The 22,097-nt window shown below is 47.0% G+C and overlaps 1 protein-coding gene across 1 annotated transcript in view; it reads right to left on the bottom strand.

Annotated features, from left to right (window-relative positions):
* Positions 1–22,097, bottom strand: part of Alk (ALK receptor tyrosine kinase) — a 747,750-nt gene that overhangs the window by 58,134 nt on the left and 667,519 nt on the right. Inside the window, exon 11 of the mRNA XM_045149222.1 lies at positions 21,896–22,024. Coding sequence (XP_045005157.1) covers positions 21,896–22,024 — 129 coding nt within the window. The remainder of the gene's footprint in view (positions 1–21,895; positions 22,025–22,097) is intronic.

Genomic DNA, 22,097 nt, shown 5'->3' with positions numbered 1-22,097 from the left:
GCAGTCAGGTTCCCATGAAGGAACAGGTGAGAGTCCACCAGTAAGTGGTACTAGTAGCTTAGCTGCTGTGAGGAGTTTCACAGGGTCACAGGACCCTGTCAAGGGAAGCGCAGGGTCAGGGTAAGAGATCCAGTTCTGGGCCATCCAGGTGGGGCCAAGAGGGAAATCCAGTAAGTAGAAAGTTTATCCGGGGAGTGGATGGGTGGGGAGAAGACTCCACCACAAAGAAACAAGGCATAGCCTTGGGATTAGACAGAAAATCAAGGTCACAGTGAGTCGTCAGGGAGACAGAATGAAGCTGAGCTGCCAACGTGAGGGGACAAGTGTCCCCCTCTTTTCCCTGCCTAGGGTCCACCCTGGATTCTGAAGCCCTGAGAAGCTATGGGAGGATGGAATGGTTTCCAGGGTAGAGCTGGGATTGAGGGAAAAGAAGGTAGCCTACCTCTTCCTACCTTTCCTTACTTAAAACAAATGAAAAATCCCTATTATTAAAAGTCACTTGTGGAATAAATATCAGCTTTATCTTGTTCTTATACATGTCACATGCTGGTGACATAGTTTATAATTTTCATTCACATTTGAATTGTATAAAAACCCACAAACATGAGAACACTGATTGCCTATAGACAGCCAAGTAAAGAAAAATCCATTAAGCAGTGGGTTTCATTTCAAGTATATTGCAAAGCCCTTCAAGAAGAAACAAATCAATTAGTAATATATATCACAATGTTAAAAAAAATAGGCTAGATAGTGATTGTGCTGGTTTTATTACTGTTGCTAAGCCATCTCATCTGCTCAATTCAATGCAAAGAAATAAAGCGTGATTCCAAGGAAAATAACTTCTCCACTATCACTATTAATCACAACAATGAGGATCTGCCTCAGGTTGAAGGACTTTGTGCATTGTCCCAAAGAGAAGCACTCAGAATCTTAGGCACATCACTTGTGCCATTTTGATTCTGATCCCTGGGATTGAATTTTATCTATAACCACTGACTGAGCCAAGCGTCATGGAGGCCACACTTACTGATCCATGTTCACAGGCACCCTAGATCCTTTTAACTAAGAGTCAGACCAAATTCTGATGAATGTTCCTTATTAGAAATGGAAAAAAAATGGCCTTTGTTTTGGTATGCTTGGTGAAACTCAATTGTTCTCTTATTAGGGCAAAATGAAAATAATGTAATACACTTGTAACAGTGGTGAGATGCAAGCTACTTTACCAGCTGTCTCAACATTTTGTCTGATGGAGTGATGCCACTTCCTAAATATGTAATCAGCCCGATTTTGGCACAACAATTATGGCCAAACATTGCAGAGAAATAATTAGACCCCTGGTATATATTATTATAACAAGTATCTTTCTTTGTAAAGGTTATGGCTTATTTGCTTGTTCTGTTGCAAATGCCAACAAGGAAAGAATCTACTCCTTGCACTTCAGACTTAAGTTCTTGGGGCTGAAGAAATGGCTTAGTGGTTAAGGTCCTTGCCTGCAAAGCCAAAGAATCCAGGATCAATTCCCCAGGACCCACATAAGCCAGATGCACAAGGGGGCGCACACACCTGGAGTTTGTTTGCAGTGGCTGGAGGCCCTGGCATGCCCATTCTCTCTCTCTCCCTGCCTATTTTTCTCTCTCAAATAAGTAAAGAAAAATAAAATATTTTTAAAAAGACTTAAGCTCTTTCTATTTAATTGTATAACATGAGACCCTTTGGTGATGATGGAAAAATTCAGCCTTTAATTTTTAAAATAAATCAAAGATATAGAAAACAAACATAGCAATTGTATACATACTTAATGGGCTTTTATAAAGTAATTCTCAGCTATTGTCTAGATCAAGAAATGACTTTTCCAATCCCAGTTTCTTTCTTCTTACTCTTTTTTTTTTTTTTTTCTTTTTCGAGGTAGGGTCTCACTCTAATCCAGGCTGACCTGGAACTAACTATGTAGTCTTAGGGTGGCCTTGAACTTATGGTGATCCTCCTACCTCTGCCTCCCGAGTGCTGGGATTAAAGGTGTGCGCCACCACGCCTGGCTCTCTTTCTTACTCTTAACAAAATATCCAAACACATCCAAAATTATGTGATGGTCTCTTCTTATATTTCTCAGTAGTTTTATCACCCAAGTGTGCACCATTCCTACGTATGGTTCTCTAGTCTTGCTACTAATTTTTTGTGTTTGGTGGTTCTGGGGGTTGAACACAGGGCCTTGCAAGTACTCGACCCTGAGATTTCCCCCTAGCCTTTGTTGCTTTCACTTCTTATTTTGAGGCAGGGTCTCATGAAGTTGCACGGGTTGTCTTTGAACTTGTGATTCTCCTGTCTCAGCCTCCTGAGTTGCTGGGATTACAGGCTAGTGTCACCAGTCCTGCCTTTTTTTTTTTTTTAAGTGGTTTTTCCCCTTAGATCTATGGACTCTTTAACTTATTCCTTTTCTGTATGTTGTCTATTAAAGAATCTGAGGATTTACTGGCAGCATTTCTGAGTGTGGCTTGTGGGCTGCATCCCTTGGTACAGGTTAGCACATTCCCCTGTTTGCACATTACCGACTAGGCCACTGTCAGTAGGAGGCACTTACTGTCCGGCCATCGTTCTCTCTCTTTCTCCTCTCTCTCTCTTCTAATGTTAGCACTTGCTGAGGTTCAATGCATACAACTGCTTATGTATTGGGAGTTGTTAATTTAATCATATCATTTTCCCATTTGCTGGGAATGCAAAGAGATGCTGTTCTTCAATTACAATTTGGTTACTTAATGTTAAGAATGCCATAAGAAAGGCTGTAGAAATGCCCAATTCTTTCTCTTTATTTCCAATTTTTATGAAATGGAATTGGTTCCCTGGCATCCTCAGAAGTCACCCAGTTAAATGTTTGCATATAATTATGAGTCCATGGATGTAATTGTATTTTGAGTTTTAATTAATCACAGTTTTTATCCTTTTGAAGTTCACACCTCTGGTCAGTGGGAGCCACTGCAGCTCTTCTGAAATGGCCTTGGAAGACATTAAAGCTTCCTTGTGCCAGAGGACAGCATCCAGAAAACCCTTCTAAATACAGGCTCAAGCAAAGACTTCCTCCAAAGGCCTCCAGTAGCTCAGGAAATAATACCAAGAATTGACATATGGGATTGCATGAAATCAAAAAAGCCTTTGCACAGCAAAGGAAACAATACATCAAATGTAGAGAAAGCCTACAGAAGTGAGAAAATATTTGCTGCTTTACATTTGAAAGGAGATTAAGATCTACATAAATAACTCAAAAAAGTAACTTCCAAAAACCCCAAAACTCAAATAATTCAGTCAACAGACTAATGAATTAAGCAAACAGTTCTCAAGAGATGAAATATAAAAGTCTGCTGCAGTTACCTGCTCATTGCTGGAACAAACATCCAACCCAAAGCAACTTATGGTAGCAAAGGGTTTATTTCAGGCTCGCAGATTCCCAGAGAAGTTCCGTGGTGGTGGTGGTGGTGGTGGAAGAAGCTGGTGCACTTCTCCAGATCCATAGCGGGGAGGTACCACCAACAGCCAGCAAGCCCAAACAGCCAGAGCTCAAACTAGCTCTCCATGCCTAGGAGGGCTGGGCGTGTGAGATCTGCCCTCAGTGATGCGCCTCCTCTCCAACTGGAGACTCAAGTTTCAAGATCAATCTTAATCAAAAGTACCACAGGCTTACATACATTAATATTTAAACCATCACATTCCTCCCCTTGTCTCCGTAGACTCATGATCATTTCATGATGCAAATTGTATTCAGTCTAACTGCAAAGGTTTTTGGGTTTTAATTTTACCCCTTTGGCTGGGCTGCTCACAGCCTAGGAAAATCTCCATCCTGAGCCAGCAGCTCCTTTTGGCAACTGTTCGCCCCCTACAAACCACAGTTCACCTTTACAGTGCCACACACTGGCCTTGCTGAGCCTTCTCCACATGGGGATTTTAACTCTGTTTCACTTTGCCAAATATTAGCAGTCCCTAGAATTGTGTACAGTTTGTGAACTGTTTCCCTGCATTTTTTCATGCTTCCCTAATCAGTACCAGGCAAGGGGCAGAGCCACTTTTGCAAATCATGGGGGAAAACAAACTTGATCTTAAAAGAGGACATTCCTTCAAGCCACTACTTTTCAAAAGAATTTGCATTCTTCCTAGCTTAAGTTTTCCATGGCTCACCCTCAGGGCATCATCTCCACTGTTTCAATGCAAAACAATTGGCTCACCTTTAATGGTGGTAATCTTCTTAACAATTTCATTTTAAGTAACCTAAAAGCAGTCTGTGTGCCTATAACTTCAAACTTGCTTGACTTTTTCCTGTGATAAACTATACATCTCTCATATCTTCCTGTTCTATACCTCCCACCAAGCATACCAGTCAATCACTTTTATTCAATCTTAATCGAACTCTCTGGTCCTGGGTAGAAGCAAGCAGCCTTTTCACCAGGATCCAATTCCAACAAAGTTACCTCCTTCCCATTAAAAGTCCATATGTGCTGGGCGTGGTGGCACATGCCTTTAATCCCAGCACTTGGCAGGCAGAGGTGCCGAGAGTTTGAGGCCACCCTGAGACTACATAGTGAATTCCAGGTCAGCCTGAGCCAGAGTGAGACCATACCTCGAAAAACAAAACAAAACAAAACAAAAAATAGTCCATACGCCAAATCTCCACAGTGCACAAATCTCTCTGTGTTTAGAATTTTCAAACCCTCACTGGAATAGCCCGTCAAGTGTTGCTTATTACACTTCAAAGCTTCTCCAACTCAAAGCACCATGTCCTTCCACACTCCAAAAGTCCAAAACACACTCGTCAGAGTCATTGCAAAAATGACTACAGTTGGGATACCAATTTTCTGTTGCAGTTACTTTTCCATTATGAGAAAAAACATCTGACCAGAAGTAGCTTTTGGGAAAAAAGGGTTTATTTCAGGCTTATAGATTCCAGGGGAAACATCATCAGTGGTGGAGGAAGCTGGCTCACCTCAGCATCCACAGCAGACAGAAACAAACCAATGCCAGCAAGCAGCGACAGCCAGCACTCACCCTGGCTCTGAACACACCTGAGGGCTGGAAAACTAGGTCTGCCCCACTGACAACCCACTTGCTCCAGAGGGCTCCACCTGCTGGAGACTCAAGTTGCAAGGACAATCTTAGTCATAAAAACCTCAAGCTATGTATGGCATACATTCGTTCTCATTCAAACCACCATAATGGCCAAGACACAAATGGAAAAACAGTCATCTTTAGCCATCATGGCAATGCAGACTAAAACTATACTGAGATTCCATCTCACCCCATTCAGAATGGCTATTGTAGAAAAACAAAACAAATGATTGCTGGTGAGGATATGGGGGGGGGGCACGGAAGAACCCTTACACATCATTGCCGATAATGTAAACTAAACCAGCCACTATGGAAATAGTATGGAATTTCCTCAAAAACTAAAGTAGAAGTACCATATGACCCAGCTGTACCACTTCTGAGTCTATAGCCAAACACCTTTAAGTCAACACACCACAGAAATATCTTCATATCCATATTTGCTATAGCACTCTTCATAATATCCAAGTTATGGAATCAGCCTAAGTGTCCATCAACAGATAAATGGATAAAAAGAATGTGGATACACAGTGGAGTTTTATTCAGCTATGAAGGAGAATGAAATCATGTCAGTTGGTAGAACATGGATTCAAATGGTGATCATCATACGAGGCAAAATAAGCCCAATACAGACAAATATCACATACTTTCTCTCATTTATGGACCCTAGTTTTTTTTAAATAGATGAATAAAACTATTCATGCATATATGTGATCTGAAAGCAAAAGGGAAGCTTTGGGAAGGAAGGAGATTAGCAGGATGAGGGATGGAGAGGAGGGAGAAAGGGGAAATGGGGGTGACAAAAATATATAAAAACTTGAAAGAAATCATGAAACACAATGCTAGTACAATAAATGTACACCAATAAATTTTAAAGAAAAAGTTTTCTTACTGTATGGCATGACAAAATGCTTCTTCTCATGCCATGAAATTGGACATTTTCTTTAAAGCCATGGTTTTCCTTTCCTTTTTTTTTTGAGGCTGATCTGGAGTTCACTATGTAGTAGTCTCGGGTGGCCTTGAACTAAAGGTGATCCTCCAACCTCTGCCTTCTGAGTGAAACCATGATTTTCTTAATGGCAAGGGTATTTTAAGCACAGAATCCAGGTGCTATCTCAGTTCATTGCCAGTGAACGGAGCCAGGAAACACATATTCATATGTGTGTGTCAGTTTGAGTGCACATTGGAATGGACTATGTGCGTGTAGCATGAGTTCATACTGAATTTTTCAACTCACCTCAGGACTCTAGGTTTTTTTATTTCACATTTTCTATATTACATCTGTATTTATTAAGAATGTAACAATGTAAGTAGACTATCCTATAATTATTAATTTACTTTATCTTTCTCTTTTTGTAAAATGTTATTTATTTATTTTCTTGAGAGAGAGAGAGAAAGAAGCAGAGATAGGGGGAGTGAAAGAATGGGAGTGCCAGGGCCTTCAGCCACTGCAAACGAACTCCAGATGTGTGTGTCCCCTTGTGTATCTGGCTTATGTGGAGAATCGAACCTGGGTGCTTTGGCTTTGCAGGCAAGTGCCTTCTCCACCAAGCCATCCTTCCAGCCCAACTTCATTTTTCTTTATACACAACAGTATAATGACAATACTATTTTGCTACCACAACTGTGAATATAAAGACTTTTTTGAATATGTGAACTCCATTGTCCCATCATTTCTTACAGTTTTGTATATCTCCCTTGTTTGGGCAGGTAATCATTACATACAATATTCTTACCTCTATTCCTTATTTCATCTTAGTTCTGCAAGTACTATATATTCAATGTTCATGTCAGTCATATTTTGATATTTCTCTATTTTCATTGCCTAGATTCCATTTGTAAGTCGACTGCATAGAAATGGTTGATGGGAAAAATAGTCCTTGAATTCTTGGACACTGATAATATTTTCCCCCAGGACATATAAATATGCTACTTTATGTTTTAAGTGTTATTGTTAATTTAAATTTTATTCTCTAATAAATCACTTGTTTTCCTTAGACAACAAACTATTTTTTTCTTTAAAGCCCAGAATTTTACTAGAATGGGTTTTGATGTTGCCCTTTCTGGATCAGTATTTTAGGTACATGGTATATGAAGACAATTTGATATGGGTATTTTCCTTGACCTAGATATATCATTCTCTCTTGGGCTTTAGAGATAGCTCAATTGGTAAGAGACTTGCTGGGAAAACATAAGGACTAGAGTTTGATGCCAGAACCCATGGAAAAAATCCAGGAGTGGTATCCTTGTGATCTCAGCACTGGGGAGGCAGAGATGGGTAGGTCCCTGGGGATCACTGGCCAGCCAGTCTAGCTTCCTTGGTGAACTCCAGACTAGTAAGTGACCCTGGCTCAAGGAAGGTGGAGGGTACTCTTTGGCCTTCATATGCATGCACTTATATGGCACAGACACCCACACACATGTGCACCTACACACACATGAACCCCCCCCCCCATACTTTGTTCTCTCCACTGTCTCATACAGTGCCCTCTCCCTGACTCCACTCTTTGGTTTCTTCTTCAGATATGATCTTTGTGTTATATCTTTTTTGCTTCTCTTTGATGTTCATCATCTTTTTCATTTTTCAAAAGTCCACTTTTCTTTTTCTTTTTCTTTTTTTTTTGGTGAGGGACTAACTGCTTTATTTTCTCTTCATTTTTTCTTCTATTTTAGTATTTCAATTCTGAAAACATTTTATTTTTTTCTGCTATCTAACATCTAATTTCTGAGCTTTTCTTATGACAATCTATGCCATTTTCTTACATTTTGTATTCTTTCTGAATATCTTACATCATTTTGTAATTTAAACTTACAGATTAGAACTTAGAACTATTCCATGAGTAGACCTTTCTGGGATGTTTATGCTTTCTATAGAAGAGTTATTTTGCCCTCTGTTTACTTTCTTTGTGCCTGTGTACTTTGTTTATTTTCTTAATTGTAATTTTGCATCTGGTACTTTTCTGCTATGCAGTTTCTGTTTTTCTGGCTTCCAGGAGTGCTTTAGCTTTCCAGAACTCCGTGTGTTCTCACTGTCAAGCGTGATCAACACCACCATCACTTGTCTACTCCCGTTGTCAGGAGCTGCTCAACAATCTAGCCTCTTGCTTCAGGCTTCCTATTTGTTCACATTCCTTGGACCTTTTCTTGCTTTTTGTTTCTAGTGTCTCTGTTCCTCTCAGTACTGATTTTGCTTCCAGAAATTTCTTATTCGTGTGGATGCTTTCCTGGTGACCACACTACCCTGGCCTCTTCAGAGCTTGCCTTGGTCCCCTTGCACTCATGGCCCTCCAGACTGGCAGAGCCTTTCCCAGTCTCAGACCAGCTTTCTGTCCTTTCCTCCTGCCCACTCTTGTACTGATGCAGCCATACAGTCCTGGTCCGGTGGTCATGCTGTAAGGGGATACTTTGTCTCCACTCATGTCTCTTTTGGGGAGCAAGGGAGAAATTTGTCCAAAGTTTTGGTTTTAAGATTTTTTTTTTAATGGAAGGATTTAGAGATATTAGCTAGCAAACAAACAAAGACAACCACACTATACAATTACCAGCATCCATGTTTTTCCCTAAAGATCTTGAGAAAACAAAACAAAACAAATCAAATAAACAACATAGCCTGTTTGCTGTTGTGATTAGCTCTTTTAGCATCTCTTTACTTAGACCCCTCACCTGCATTTCTGCTTCCCGTGCAGCAGGTGTGTTAGGAATACCTCCATGACCATGACCTTGAATCTACCACTACACTATGTTCTTTTGGGGTGTACTATCCACTGAGTATTGACCTTTTCTTGGTAGTGCTACTTGGACTTAATAAGTCATTTATTTAGTGCAATTTGATCATCACTAGATGGTCTTAGGTATAAATATTTTTTGGACTCATTTTCTCTTCTCTCTCTTTTTCCCCTTAGAACTTCAGCATGTCCTCCTATGCTCAATTGCATTCTGTTTCCAGCATCAGGATAGTGAGAGCAACACTGTCCACTCCGTGTTCCAGCATGAGGGGTACCTGGCCTTTATTTCATAGTTTCAGAATGACCTTACATTTTAGCGTTCACGTTGAGCGGGTGGTGGAAGGTACTAGAGGTCCAACCTCAGGTAAGTGGACGCCACCATGATTCCGAGTGAGCAGGGTTGGGATCGTGTCTAGAACTTCACCTTGAGCTCATTTGGCTGTGGCACCTGAGTGCAGCATCTCCGGCCTCTGTGGTGCTTCAGTTCTTGTAGTGGTCAGGTCAGGGAGAGGGAAGGGCAAGAGCTGTTTCCTTTACCTCCTGAGACAGTGAACCGTGCAAAGAAGTTAAACAACAGGACTGTGATCACAGAGTAAACCTGAGGTTCAGTGAGGAGGGCCAGATCACAAGATGTGTCATAGTTGGATTATTTTTAATGCAAGAGAGAGGGAGAGAGAGAGAGAGAGAGAGAGAGAGAGAGAGAGAGAGAGAGAGAGAGAACTGGTGTACCAGAGTCTCCAGCCACTGCAGTTGAACTCCAGATGCGTGTGCCTCCTTGTTCTCATGTGTCACCTTGCATGCCTGTGTCACTTTGTGTGTCCGGATTGTGTGGGACCTGGAGCATCGAACTTGAGTCCTTAGGCTTTGTACGTAAGTACCTTAACTGCTAAGCCATCTGTCCAGCCCTGTTTTTTTTTTTTTTTTTTTTTTAATATAGCATAGTTTTCAGTTGAATTTTCCAGGGTACTTTTCTAGGTTTTTTTTTTTTCTGACGGATGCTACTTATCTGCACGTATATGCACACATAGAACTATGCATGACCCGTACTCCCTCTTACTGTTTGCTCGTGCAGAGTTGTGTGGCCGGGGCTCTCCTTTGTTCTTTCCTGTTGGTGGAGAGGAGGAGCTGGAGCTCAGGACAACAGTTGTAACGCTGGCCCTGCCTTCTCTAGCTGCGTGAGCACAGAAGCTCTCACTTGGCTTATACTTGTACATCTTGGCCTTCTTTGCTCACAAGAAGCCTGACCGTACCGAGGTATCCCCCCCCTCCTCTGCCTCGCCCTGTCTGCTGGGAGGTAGAAACCCCTTCTCAGAGAGGGGCCACCCCATCAGCTGGGTGGCAAGTCAGGGCCATTGAGATAAAAGCTGCTTTCAGGACCTAATTACGCTAACCAGCTTGGACACCCAGCAAGCTGCAGGAGCTTAATGGCATCCCTGACGGCTAGGGTGTCGTGTTCCCAGGCACCCCTGCTCCCTGGGGAAAGTCAGTCACACATGGGAGAAGAAAAAGGGCACAGGAAAAACAAACAACCAAAGCTACCCTGAAAGCAGAGCTGTAAAAATTAAGTTAAGAGAGGCTTTGGAGCTAATGCAGTTATTCCCCAGTTGGCTTCAGGCCAGAGCTTCTCTGATAAAGTATTTGCTATTGACATGGGTACTGTGGTCTCAGCCATCTGCGGGTTACTCGTAATGGATTCAGTGGGGAGGCTTAAGTGGGTACTGGTGGTGGTTTAAATACTAACTTGGCCCTGCTCAGGCCTAAAGGATGATAGACTTCTGCCCTCACAAGTTCTTGCAGGAAATTGGGAGACAAGACTTGATATAGTGTGTTCTTGTTTGGGTTACGTCACTTGGAAAAACAAGCCAAGTGTGGAAGCCTTCCTCCCCAGCACTTAGCTCCTGGTAGCCCTGCTCATTTGTGGCCTTCATTCATCACAAGCAAAATACTTCCAGGCCTCTGGCATCGTAACCCCTCTGGTGGATGGGCAGATGGAAGTGTGCATATGGGCAGCTAGACTGGTCAGGACAGTTCAGGCTGGCAAGAACGAATGCTCTCACTGCGGGGTTTGAGCCTCAGGGCCGCTAAGATAGACCGGAGACGCGTGAGGGGCGAGGAGTCCCGAAGCCCACGGTAGACAGGAGACAGAGAGTGAGGAAGTGCCCGGTCCAAAAAGGAGGAGGTGTGTGAGGCTGGGAGACTAGAGGCAAGAAGGGCAGAGCATTCTCATGCCACTCTTGCCTGCAGTGCACTCCAGGTACTTGCAGATACAATAGCCATTTGGCATCCCATGACAAGCGTGAGGACAGGGCCAAGAAAGCCACGTGGATGTGACTCTTGGTACCACAGGCTCCGAGCTAATGGCGGTAGTCACTTACAGGGCCCCTGACCAGACATCAGCCGTTATTTACGAAATTTTCATTTTTTATGAGACTGGAGCCCTTCTTGGGCCTCGCTTCAGCTTGAATGGAGCCTGCAAGAGTCCAGGCCTCCTTCCTGCCTGCCACGAAAACATCACTGGCCGGAGGACACACATGAGGCCTCAGACAGCAACATGGATGGAGTGGGCGGCTTTGAAGGCAGGATCACGTGCTGCCGCTGCGCTTCAACCTGCCCTCGTGCGCGGCGAGCCAGGTCCGCAGACACGCGCGTTGTCCTAGATCATCAGAGAGCCACAGCCCCCCACCCTCCCTCTGCTGTCTCTCAGTGCACACGGTACGGTCAAGGCCTTGTGAGCATATGAGTGTATAGGTAGGCCGTGGCATATCGTGAAGGTTTCCCCAGACCACAGCAGACTAGGCGTAAGGGCTAGGATCCCAGTGTTACCAGTCAATAGCAGTTTCCTGGTTCTTCCCTGACACACTTGAAGGACCCTTAAGTTTCCTCGGCCAGCACTGCATTGTCACAGCCTGCGCGAACACACTGCAGACGTCTGCCACTGCCACCGCTGGTGCCTTAACACGCTTCCTTTGTCTGTGTAGCACATCGCTATTGGAAGCCACATTGCCTACACGTGTAAAGCCTACGTGAGCGGGGCTAGGTCTAGTTTGTCCTTTGCCTGTGTCCAGGGCCTACAACATTGCAGGTCACATGAGGTGGTTGATACATCTTTGTTAAATGAAAACCAAAAGACAAAGAAAACACAATAGTCAGAAGTGATTAGGCCACAGACCAGCTCCCCAGTCCCCCAGCTCACTTAGTGGCTAGCAGGGGAAATTCATGCATACGCTGGGGGATCAATGGGCAGTTAGCCCTTTGTACCTTCTGTGTTAGATTAGAGCAACTGAAGTCAGTTAACTGGAGGAGTTCTGATGGTATAACTGGAGACTTGCTGGAGGCCACGAGTGAAAGGCGGTAGGCTCCCCAGGAGCCTGTAGGCACATGCACACCTCCCCTCAACATGCACTTAACTGAAATGAGGGAGCCCTGTAGTCTGAGAAGAGCCGAGTCCACTCCTTATAGTGTGGGCACTCCACTGGCCCGAGGGTTGATGGGACGGATCAGTGGATGGACTGAATGGATTTGTCTATGGGGTGAGGGTCACAAGGCCAGTTGAAGGGATGTGACTAGTCCTCTTTTCCTCCAGGTGGTTCTTCTGAAGCTTGTGACTGAGCCTGGATGTTCTGCCCATCAGCAGGCCTGGTGGGAGACTCACGACTCGTCACAGTGCTGAGAAAAAGTGACAGTGGAGGGTTCAGCACTAAATGAGACATCTCTATCATTACGGGTGAGGGGGAGGAGAGAGTGTCAGAGCCAAAGGAAGGAGAGGAGTGTTTTGTAATGCGTCCTTCAGACACTAAGTGGCCTTTGCACTCATGACCTCACAGTGGCTGTCTCTACCAGGTAGCACAAGACCTGCATCATTGGAGGGGAAAACCATGAGTCAAAATAGAGCAGAGACTAGTTGGGAAGAAGGGATTCAGTTGAGGGGAACAGAGGAGGGTGGTTTTAGGGGATTATGATCCTCGTATGAAGTGCGCGTTTATGGAGGTTGTCAATAAAAATAAAAAGAACCCTCAAATTCCCAGCGGGCCTTGGCTGCTCTGGTACGGGAAAGCCACTGCAGGCGTGGTCTGAGCTGGTTTCCATTTCGAGCTGTGCACACCCATGCCATCCTTGGCCTTTAAGTGTGAGTGAGATTGGCGAGCTGCTGCTACCAATGTGATGTACGAAGGGGACAGGAGGCCAATTTCATAATTATAGAAATGTAACTTCTGCCTTGTTAGCAGATTCGTCCCCCCACCCCATGAGGCAGGGGCTCACTGTGGCCCAGGCTGACCTGGAACTCACTCGTAGTCCCAGGCTGGCCTCACACTCACGGCCGTCCTCCTACCTCCGCCTCCTGAGTGCTGGGATTAAAGGCGGGCACCACCATGCCCGGCCAGACGTTTTCTTTTCCTCCTTCCCTGTGTCCTTCACTGCCCACCCCACTTCACTAGTTGACATAAAGCAGGCTGCCAAGGTGAAGCGGCACCGAGGGTGACCTCCGATGATTAGGATCTGAGGTCCTCAATCCCGCCCCCTCCAGGAACTGCCTGCAGTTGGGCATTGTCGGAGAAGACGCCAGTGTGGCTAGCTGAGCTGAGTTGGGACTGGCTTTCTAGCGCTCGGACTCACAGACAAACGTGTGCTGTCGAAACCAACGTATCTATAGTTTGTTTCAAAGTAACAGATATTATCCTACCACTCAAAAGTGTCTGCCCTCAGCGGCAAGGTTTCCCTTGGTCTTGGCTCTTTCTGTTTGCACTTGACAAGGCGGCCCTGGTTGGATGAGCTCTGTCTTTTGCTCTCTCTTCTCTGGGACTCAGTGGAACATAGGTGAGATCTACACCCTTGAGTGTTACTCATGATACAGAAGTGAAAAGCATGTGATACATGCATCAGCAAGTGATACAGAAGTGAAACATACATGATATGCACATCCATGAGTGTTACTCAGTGATGCAGAGTGGTAGATACATAATTTCCACCTAGTGTTTCTTTTCCTCTTGTGGGAGAGGGGCAGGCAGCGAGGACACCCTCTGTGATGAAGGTTTAGTATTAAACCTCTTTTCCTCCTCCAGCCTCACTCTACCTCCTGGCCCAGGTGAATTAAAAACAACAAACAAAACAAAACAAAACAAAACACCACTTCTCTGTCAAGGTCATGGAAGTTTGGCTGTAGCAAGGGTGGGCTGAAAAGACTACGGGGCATGCGGTGCTGGTTTGCAAGCTGAAGCAGTGAGCCGGGGAGGAGGCTGTGATTGAAAGTGGCCTTCCTAAACAACGAGTGCTTACTGCATTTGCACTGATGGAGGGCCTGTGTGTTCTGCCAATTGGGAGCTAAATGATCTTAATCAGGGCGTGCTGAGCTCAGAGCTCCTGGATCATTTATTGTTTCCCACTTATGTAACCTGTCACTGAAATAAATGGGGAGAAAACAACGTGTTTTCTGAGGCCAGTGGGAGAGAGGATGGTGGTGGCTCCTATGTGCTGCTTGGGAACAGCAGCTAGGGCATGTCTGGAAGTGTTTTGCCAGGAACCTTTCACAGTTCCACCTCACAGCATTGGACTGGTCATTCATCAGAGCCCAGCAGAGCCATGTAGGCCTGGGGAGTTCTAAAGTAAGAGTGTGGACACTCCGCTTTCTAGGACCCGAGGTTTCTTTCCAAACATGATGACTGGCTTAGACTCATTTGCCATGTACCCTCTAGTGCAGGAAAAATGAGGACTCTACAGAGGGCACTCATTCTAATTCTAGACGGGATCAGAACAGTGCCTTCTTACAGAGGTCGGGTACCCACTCCTTTGGTGCAGTTTCCAGGAGGGGTAACTTGTTCATGGCCATAGGACTGTAGGCATCCAGCACAGGGCTTGGCACAGCGCAGGTACCCAACCCATGCTGGTGACACCACCCTCAAGGATTCTTCTTCTGGCGTTGGCTTTCAGGGAAAGTCGTGACATGCGTGTCAAGTGCTGAGCTGACTCTTCTGAGCAGAACGAGAACAGGGCTGATTTGGATACAACGATGGGTTGGTGTTTGCTGTTGTTCCTAGCAGGTGTGGGTATGGGCTGGGCACGGGTCCAGAGGAGCTGCTTGGACTGTGAACTCTGACTCTTCAGTACGACGGGTCATCTACCTTCCCACTCTCTTTACCTCAACTCTTTATTAGGTTAAGTTAACGTATTTACTAAGGTTGGGTGTGCGTGTGCACTGTGGTAAGCATGGGTATGGCAGGGACCCCATTTGCTCACCTGGGGTGGGAAGAGCTTGCTTATGGTGGCCCCGCTCCCTTGCTCCTCTGTCCTGACTTTGCTTTGAGCTGGGGCCTCTCTCTTTACAGATCCTGGAGCTTGGGGGCTCTGATGATTCTCTGGTGTCTGCTATCCTGTGGGATTGTGATCACAGGCCCAGCTGTTTACACGGGATCTGGGGATTTGAACTCTGATGGTCTCAGGCCCCTGCAGGCCCTCTTGCTTGCTCAGGAAGCTCGAGCCCTCTCTCCGGCCTCCTCAACTCTTTAGTGGGGAAAAGTAACTAAGGTTCACTAACTCACTATGTCAGGTGCCTCTCTGGACCATGCCTTGTATTAATTGATGTGATCCTTATAGCAAACCCATGAGATATAAGTACTAAATATATTTTTAAAAAACATTTTCTTAATATGGAGAAATCAAAGCACAACAGAAGTAGGGAATTGCCTGAAACGAGCAACACACAGGACTTTCCACCCCAGGAGCTCTGTGCTCCTGAAACTTCCACTATTGCCTCCTCGAGTGACGTCTGTCCTCTATCTGCACAAAACAACTGAGGAAGGTTCTGTGAGCGCTCAGAGACTGTCAGCCTGTGCGGGTGGAAGAGGGACGCCCACAGACAATGGGACGTGTGCTGGCAGGTTCTTGCTGGTGGGGACTCTGCCTCCAACCCAGCCTTCACCTCTGTGTTCCCTCTGTCTGCAGCCTCCTAGGGAAGCGCTTTCCCTCCCTTGGCCTCTCAGTGGACCCTAGTCCTTGGAGCTAGCCACCACTTGGGCATGCAGACTGACTAGCTCATGGGTATGCAAGGCCTCTTCCGAGGGAAGGGAAGAAACTTGTTGATTTCAGTAATGAGGATCATGAATCATGAATTAGTTCCACATCACCTCTTCCTAAAGCATAACCACACCAGCTCCCGGGGAAGGGAGACGCACCCAAATGAAGAGTGACACGTTAATTGGGAGAATGCTGAACCTGCACAGAGATGGGAGCCCCGAGCCTTGTTAAGCCAGCGCTTTGTGCAGCACCACTGACATGATTACTGTGAATAGGTAATAATTTCAAGCTGGCAGAATAGGGGAGGACATGGCACAGGACTCAACAGCAGGGACGTGGAGCCCCAAGTGGGCTCCAGGGCTTGTGCCCATGGCTACCTGCCTGCCATCCCTTAAAAAAGTGGTTCCCCTCAACTGAATGGGTCATAGCAGAAGCACTTCCAGGTGAGCATGTGTGTGGGGGGGTAGGGTGTCTGAGGGCATGCCAAGGTCAGCTTTCTTATGCGGGGTGGGTGTGCTGCCTGCCCAGTGCACTGTCTTGAATGTTAGTGAAGACACAGGTGAACTCAATTTAAGCAAAAAGTGGACAAAGGAAATAGGCTTTCAGACAAGGCAGGTCTCCCAGAAAACCTATTCCATGAAGAGACCCTTCAAGGTTACTGTATCATTATTCTTCCCTTCCAGATGTTACATGGCTTAGAAGACTTTTCTTCCTACGCAAGTCTTAAGACATAGAATTTTGAAAAGCCTTTTACAGGAGTTATGTAGCCGCTCCAGGCCTCAGGCTCCTCACAGGAACTAGGTGGGGGAAGTCCTTGCATGTGTTCATGACCAGGCATTTCTGGGACAGCTGCTAATGACACAATTAGCCCAGGAGTGAAGTCTCAACGTTCCCAAGAATGTGGTGGTGGTGGTGGGGTTCTTGTCTCCTGACCTCACACATTTTGACATTTCCTGGTTTCAAAACTAGCTCACAGTGAACATCCATGGCTTAAGAAGGAATCTTGGCTTCTCTTCCTCCAGCCCAGCATGGGGTTGTCGTCAATGTCAAAAGGTGATTAATCCCAGCACCTGGGAGGCAGAGGTAGGAGGCTCACTGGAAGTTCTGAGGCCAGCCTGGGACTACAGAGTGAGTTCCAGGGTAGTCTGGGCTAAAGTGAGACCCTGTCTTATTTAAAAAATACAAAGGTGAGAAGGGGCTGGAGAGATGGCTGAGCAGTTAAAGGTACTCACTTTCAAAGCTTGCCAGTCTGTGTTCAGTTCCCCAGTACCCACATAAAGCCTGACACGAAGTGGCACATGCATCTGGAGTTCATTTGTAAGGCAAGAGACCTTGGCATGTCCATTCCCTCTATTATATATCTGTCATCTATCTATCTCTGTCTGTCAAATGAATACATCACTTCTAAAGGTGAGAAGGTGACAGAAATATTTAGAACTGGATTAGAGCATGTCATCTATCTAGGACGAGGGTGAATCGGAAGGGAAAGGGCCCTTTACTAGTGGGGTGGACAGCTGAAGCAAACTTGACCAAGCCTACACTTCCTGAGTGCTGAGGGCTCTAAGGGGCACAAAGATCCCTAGGAAGTGAGAACGCAGGTTCTTGGGAGGAGCCCGGTCCTGGGAAGCCTGCCTTCCAGAGATGCTGTCGTCCCCCGAAGGGCGTGCTTAGAATATAATGGCTCAAGCTACAGATTCTATTAACCCTCATAGTTGTTCTGCAGTGAGTGGATAATGCATTTAGCAGAAATGGACCCAATCAATTTATGTGAAACACATCAAACTTTCTCATCGGAATTGGCATCTGCTCTGGAGTCATGTGTGGAAAGGGACAGTCTGTCATCCTGACTTCTGGGCATATTAGCTGGGCCACGGGTTAATTGGAGAGAGGCCTGAGAAAGCTACGGCTCCCTTATGCCAGATCGCGTCTGCTCTGAGTCATGGGAGCTGGGAACGACCAGGGCCTGGGAGACTTGACTTGAAGCTTTGACTTCTTAGAAGCAGCAGGCTTACTTGTTCCCACCTGTGCTCGTATGAGCCCTTCCATGAGCGATGTTCTTAGTGGGTGTGTTGGCATGCAGAGGCAAGGCCCCATGAGGCCAAACAGCCCCAGGACCATGGCTTGCTGTGCCAACTGGCCAGGGGCAAGAATGGAGGCTCTGAAGCCTAGACCAGGGCTCTTTTCAGGATCCTATGCAGTTTTGTTTGGTTCCCCATTTTACCAAAGATGCACACGCAGGAAGCGATTAACCCACCCATGGCCAGACCTGGAGACAAGGCTTTGACTACGCTGTGACTCCACAAGCTGGGGTCACGCTTCCTCTGCCAACAGGCGTCTACGCTCCCAGGAGATGGGAGAAAGGTCCTGGGCCTTCTTGTACCTCCTCAACTCTAGCATCATCTGTTACCTCTGCAGACAGTGACAGAGGTGGAGATGGGAGGTCGGGAGGCATGAGGGAGGCGGGGAGGGAGGAAAGAACTTGGATCTGTAGCTGTAATTGCGTTATCGCAACCATTTGGTTGGCGTAATTGCATGTGCAAGCTGACAAATGTAATTTCCCTGGACTAATACCCGCCCTGTTTTCTCCTCCAGCCCCCTCATCTGAGTAGTTAACATGACTCAGAGGCTTCCCAGAACCCCTGCAGCTCTGGGCCGGGGGCAAAGGAAGCCCAAGGCCTCGGGACTTGGGGAACTCAAGGCCCTTTGGAAGCGTTGAGAGTAATGGTTTGCTTTAGCCTTCGTGTTCCCACTTGCTGCTCTAGCTCCGGCTTGGAGGAGGGTTGAAAAGCCATTGGCCACCTGTCCCAGCTCAGTGGAAAGGGACAACGATGAACTTTGGAGAGGAAACCTCACTGTCTAGTCTCCCGGATTCTTCGTCAGTGGGCTGGCTGGTTGTTTACGTCCGGGTGGGGCTCTCCTGCCTCTTTTCTGCCTTCAGTGTTTCTCTCTGATTGGAGGATTTCCTACCTAGCAGTCACTGAGTTAGTTGAATGACTGTAAAGTTGCACTTTGAACTCACATCCTGGCCCTGCTCCCTAGACTCTTAAATTCTTTCATGCCATTTGTTTTCTTCTCCTTTCAATAGTATTAATAGTAATGGTCCCTGGGCCACTATGAACTTACAGGGATGGGTGAAACTTCCTAACTCAAAGTCAAGTACTCTTTCCTTTCCATTTTCTTCCCTTCCCTTCCCTCCTTTCTCCTCACCTCGTTTCCACTTCCATGCTTGTCTTTCCTCTTCTCCCCCTTTCCTTCCCGTACCCTCTGGGACTCCATACTTCTCAGTGGGCCCCGTCGGGGTTGAAGCTCGCAGCTGGGGTGGAGCCCAGCACTGCAGACACATCTTGCCGGTCTGCAGCTCTTCTCCTACCCTGGACCAGAAGCTTCAGCGCAGCAATTACACACATTGCCACACACAGTGCTTGGCACAGGGAGGCGCTGGGCACATGTGTTTGCTGGGTGATTGTTAGTGAGTGGGTGTGGCTTTGACCTTCCTAGGGCTGTCTCACACCTTGCCCTCTTGGTTGCTGGCATGTTGCTATGGTTGAGCCATTTGCTTCCTGCCCTCTCCTCTCTGCTTGGGGAGTTCTTTGCTCTGTCTGGGTCCCGTTCTGCTCGGCATCTCTGAGCATGGAGCCAGTGGCAGAGAGAGTGTGTGAGGACTGCAGGCGGAGCTGGATGAACTGGGTGAGGCCTGGGCTGGGTGGAGGTGGGCTCTCCCTGACCGTGAAGCCGAGTCCAGGGCTTCAGGTGACATGCCCGTGAGTAGTGAGGGAAGATGGCCATGCTAACTGGAATGCTCCAAAGGAAACAGACACACTTCTTCCCCACGACACACCCTCGTGGGGATCTACACTGCGATGGAATGGGGGACCCAGGTCATAATGGAGAGGATGTCTTCTGTTCCTGGAGCACATGGGGAGGTGTGCGTGGGAGCTGGGCCCAGCTGCTCCCTTCTTCCCAGGCTGCTCCCCCTGTGAAAGCGGGTTCCTGGGAAACAGTAGCTCCTGGCTTGGTGGCTCCCAAGACCAATGAGGGACGTACTTTATTCCATTTCCTCTGTCCTCTAAGTCGGAGTCACTCCCAAGGGAGGACAGAGCCCTGACCCAGAGTCTCCTGCTTGGCTTGCTCTTAGGCTGGGGTCAGGGGCTGGCGTTCTCCTGCGCCTCATTAGGAAAGGCTGGTGTCTAAGCCGGAGTCCTTACCAGCCCCTTAGGCAGCTGCTGGCTTCTGATCCCATTCGGAAGTGGTGGGGGAGTCACAGCCACTTGTGAGCTGCCATGTTATTTCATTAGTCTGAGTGGCCATCGGGGCTTGTATCGATTCGCCTTTTAGGGACAGTGGGAGTTATGTGGCAATAAAGCCAGACTTGAGTAGGGTAGATGGCTGCTTCCTAAATGCTGGCTGCAGGGCTGTGGCTGCTGACATCTGAGAAGCCCACTCAAGCCTCGAGCGGCCTACTGGTCAATCAGTAGATGCTGTGCAGTCCGGCTGGCGGGGAAGCCAGGGCGGGAGGTGGCTGCCACCTGTACTTAGGATACTGAGCAAAAGGGCGACGTGTGGTCTCCTTGAACGTATGGATGTGTGAAGTTCTCGAAGTTATCACAAGGGCTAGCAGATGGAAGTGCATCTCTGGGGTTGGGTGGCAGGAAAGCACACCAGAAAAGGACATTTCCATGAACCCCAACATCTGGGGAAATAGAGCTCTGTAAGTTGGGAACCCATCCATGGGGAAGGATGACAAGACTTTTGGGGGCTTTATTTTATAGGTGAAGGGAAGGAGAGGAGTGACACTGAGGACCAGGAAGGGAGGAGAGGCAGTTTCAAGCAGCTTTTGTCTTACTTCAAAAACAAGGCAAAACTAAAATTTAATCAATAGAAAGCAAGCAAATTTAGTGGCAAAGCTACAACCTCTGTCATTTATATGCATAGTGTGCAGGTTCATGTGTTTGTGGGTTTGTGTGCACATGGAGGCCAGAGGACAACCTCAGCTGTGGTTCCTCAGGAATGTGAGGGCCATGCTTTTTTTTTTTTTTTTTTTTTTTTGGTCGAAACAAGCCCACTCATTGGCCTGGAGTTCGCTCGCCAATCACCAATTAGGCTAGATGAGCTAGCCGGAGAGCCCCAGGGGTCCCCTTGTCACCGTCCTCTCAGCGATGGGTTGCAGGTGCTCATAACCATGCCTGGCATTTGCACAGGTTTTCAGGATGGAATTCCGGTCCTTCTGCTTACAATGCAAGTTTACTGACTGAACTAGCTCCTTAGCCCCAAGCCTCTATTTATCTACCTTATTTCTTTTCACTTGTGTGTATGTAAAGTGGAGTGTGTGTATGTGTGTGTTGTATGCACTTGTACATGTTCGTGCCCTCATGAGCCCATGTGCTCGCCTGCAGTGGGTGGCATTTCCCCGCAGTGGCCGGAGCAGCATGTTGGGGATTCCACTCCACTGCTCTGGTGTGAGTTGGAACATCAACAGGGTATATAGAGGCTGATTCGGAGATTTGCCCTTGATGGAGAGTGGCTGGAAAATCATGCCCATGGCTTATGACCAGAGTCTGAAGCAGCGAAGAGCCCATGGTGACAAGTCCTCCAGCCTGGGAGACGCTAGTCAGAGCAGCTCTGCAGGAGGTCCAGCTCTGGGGAAGTGTGTCACATGAAGGCTCTGGATCTGTCCCCCATGATGGCATAGCTTAATTAGTGCAACGGATGGCCTTGGCTTTGGCCTCAGCCCTTTCTATACAGAGAGGAGACCTGGTAAAATCTGCTTCCCTTGACGAACGGGGAGTGGCTCCAAAGCCATGAGGGGAGTAAAGCAGATCTGCTTGCGGGCCTGAGTTCGCAGGTGGACAGTTGCTCCCTTGGACAACTTCCAGTGGCTTCCATTGCTCATGCCATGGGAGACCCACCCAGCTCGTTCTTGGGGCCCCCAAGAAAGCAGACGATGCTCCTCCTGGAGGCTGACCGTGCCGTTCGTGAGCACAGCTCCCACCCCAGCCGTCACACATACCTTTCCTCAGCCTTCTGCAACAAGAAGCCATGTCGCTCAGGTGTGTCAGAAATGCCAGCTGCACCCTTACCTGTGGGGTCGAAGATGGGAACCTGTTCTGGTCCATTTCCCTTAGGTTTTGTCTCTGTGTGTGTATTTCTTTCAAACAGATTCCTGGATTTGGGTGCTGGGTTCTGGAGTATCTTATCCTCGCCGCTGACTGGAATAGAGAAGACTAAGTTAGTTAAAGCTTGGTTTTAAGGGAATGAGATGAGTTCCCACTGGGAAAGGTG

This window comes from Jaculus jaculus, chromosome 5, assembly GCF_020740685.1.
Source record: "Jaculus jaculus isolate mJacJac1 chromosome 5, mJacJac1.mat.Y.cur, whole genome shotgun sequence".
NCBI lineage: Eukaryota > Metazoa > Chordata > Mammalia > Rodentia > Dipodidae > Jaculus > Jaculus jaculus.
The sequence above is the reverse complement of the archived record's forward strand: the minus strand, read 5'-3'. Positions and strand labels throughout refer to the sequence as shown.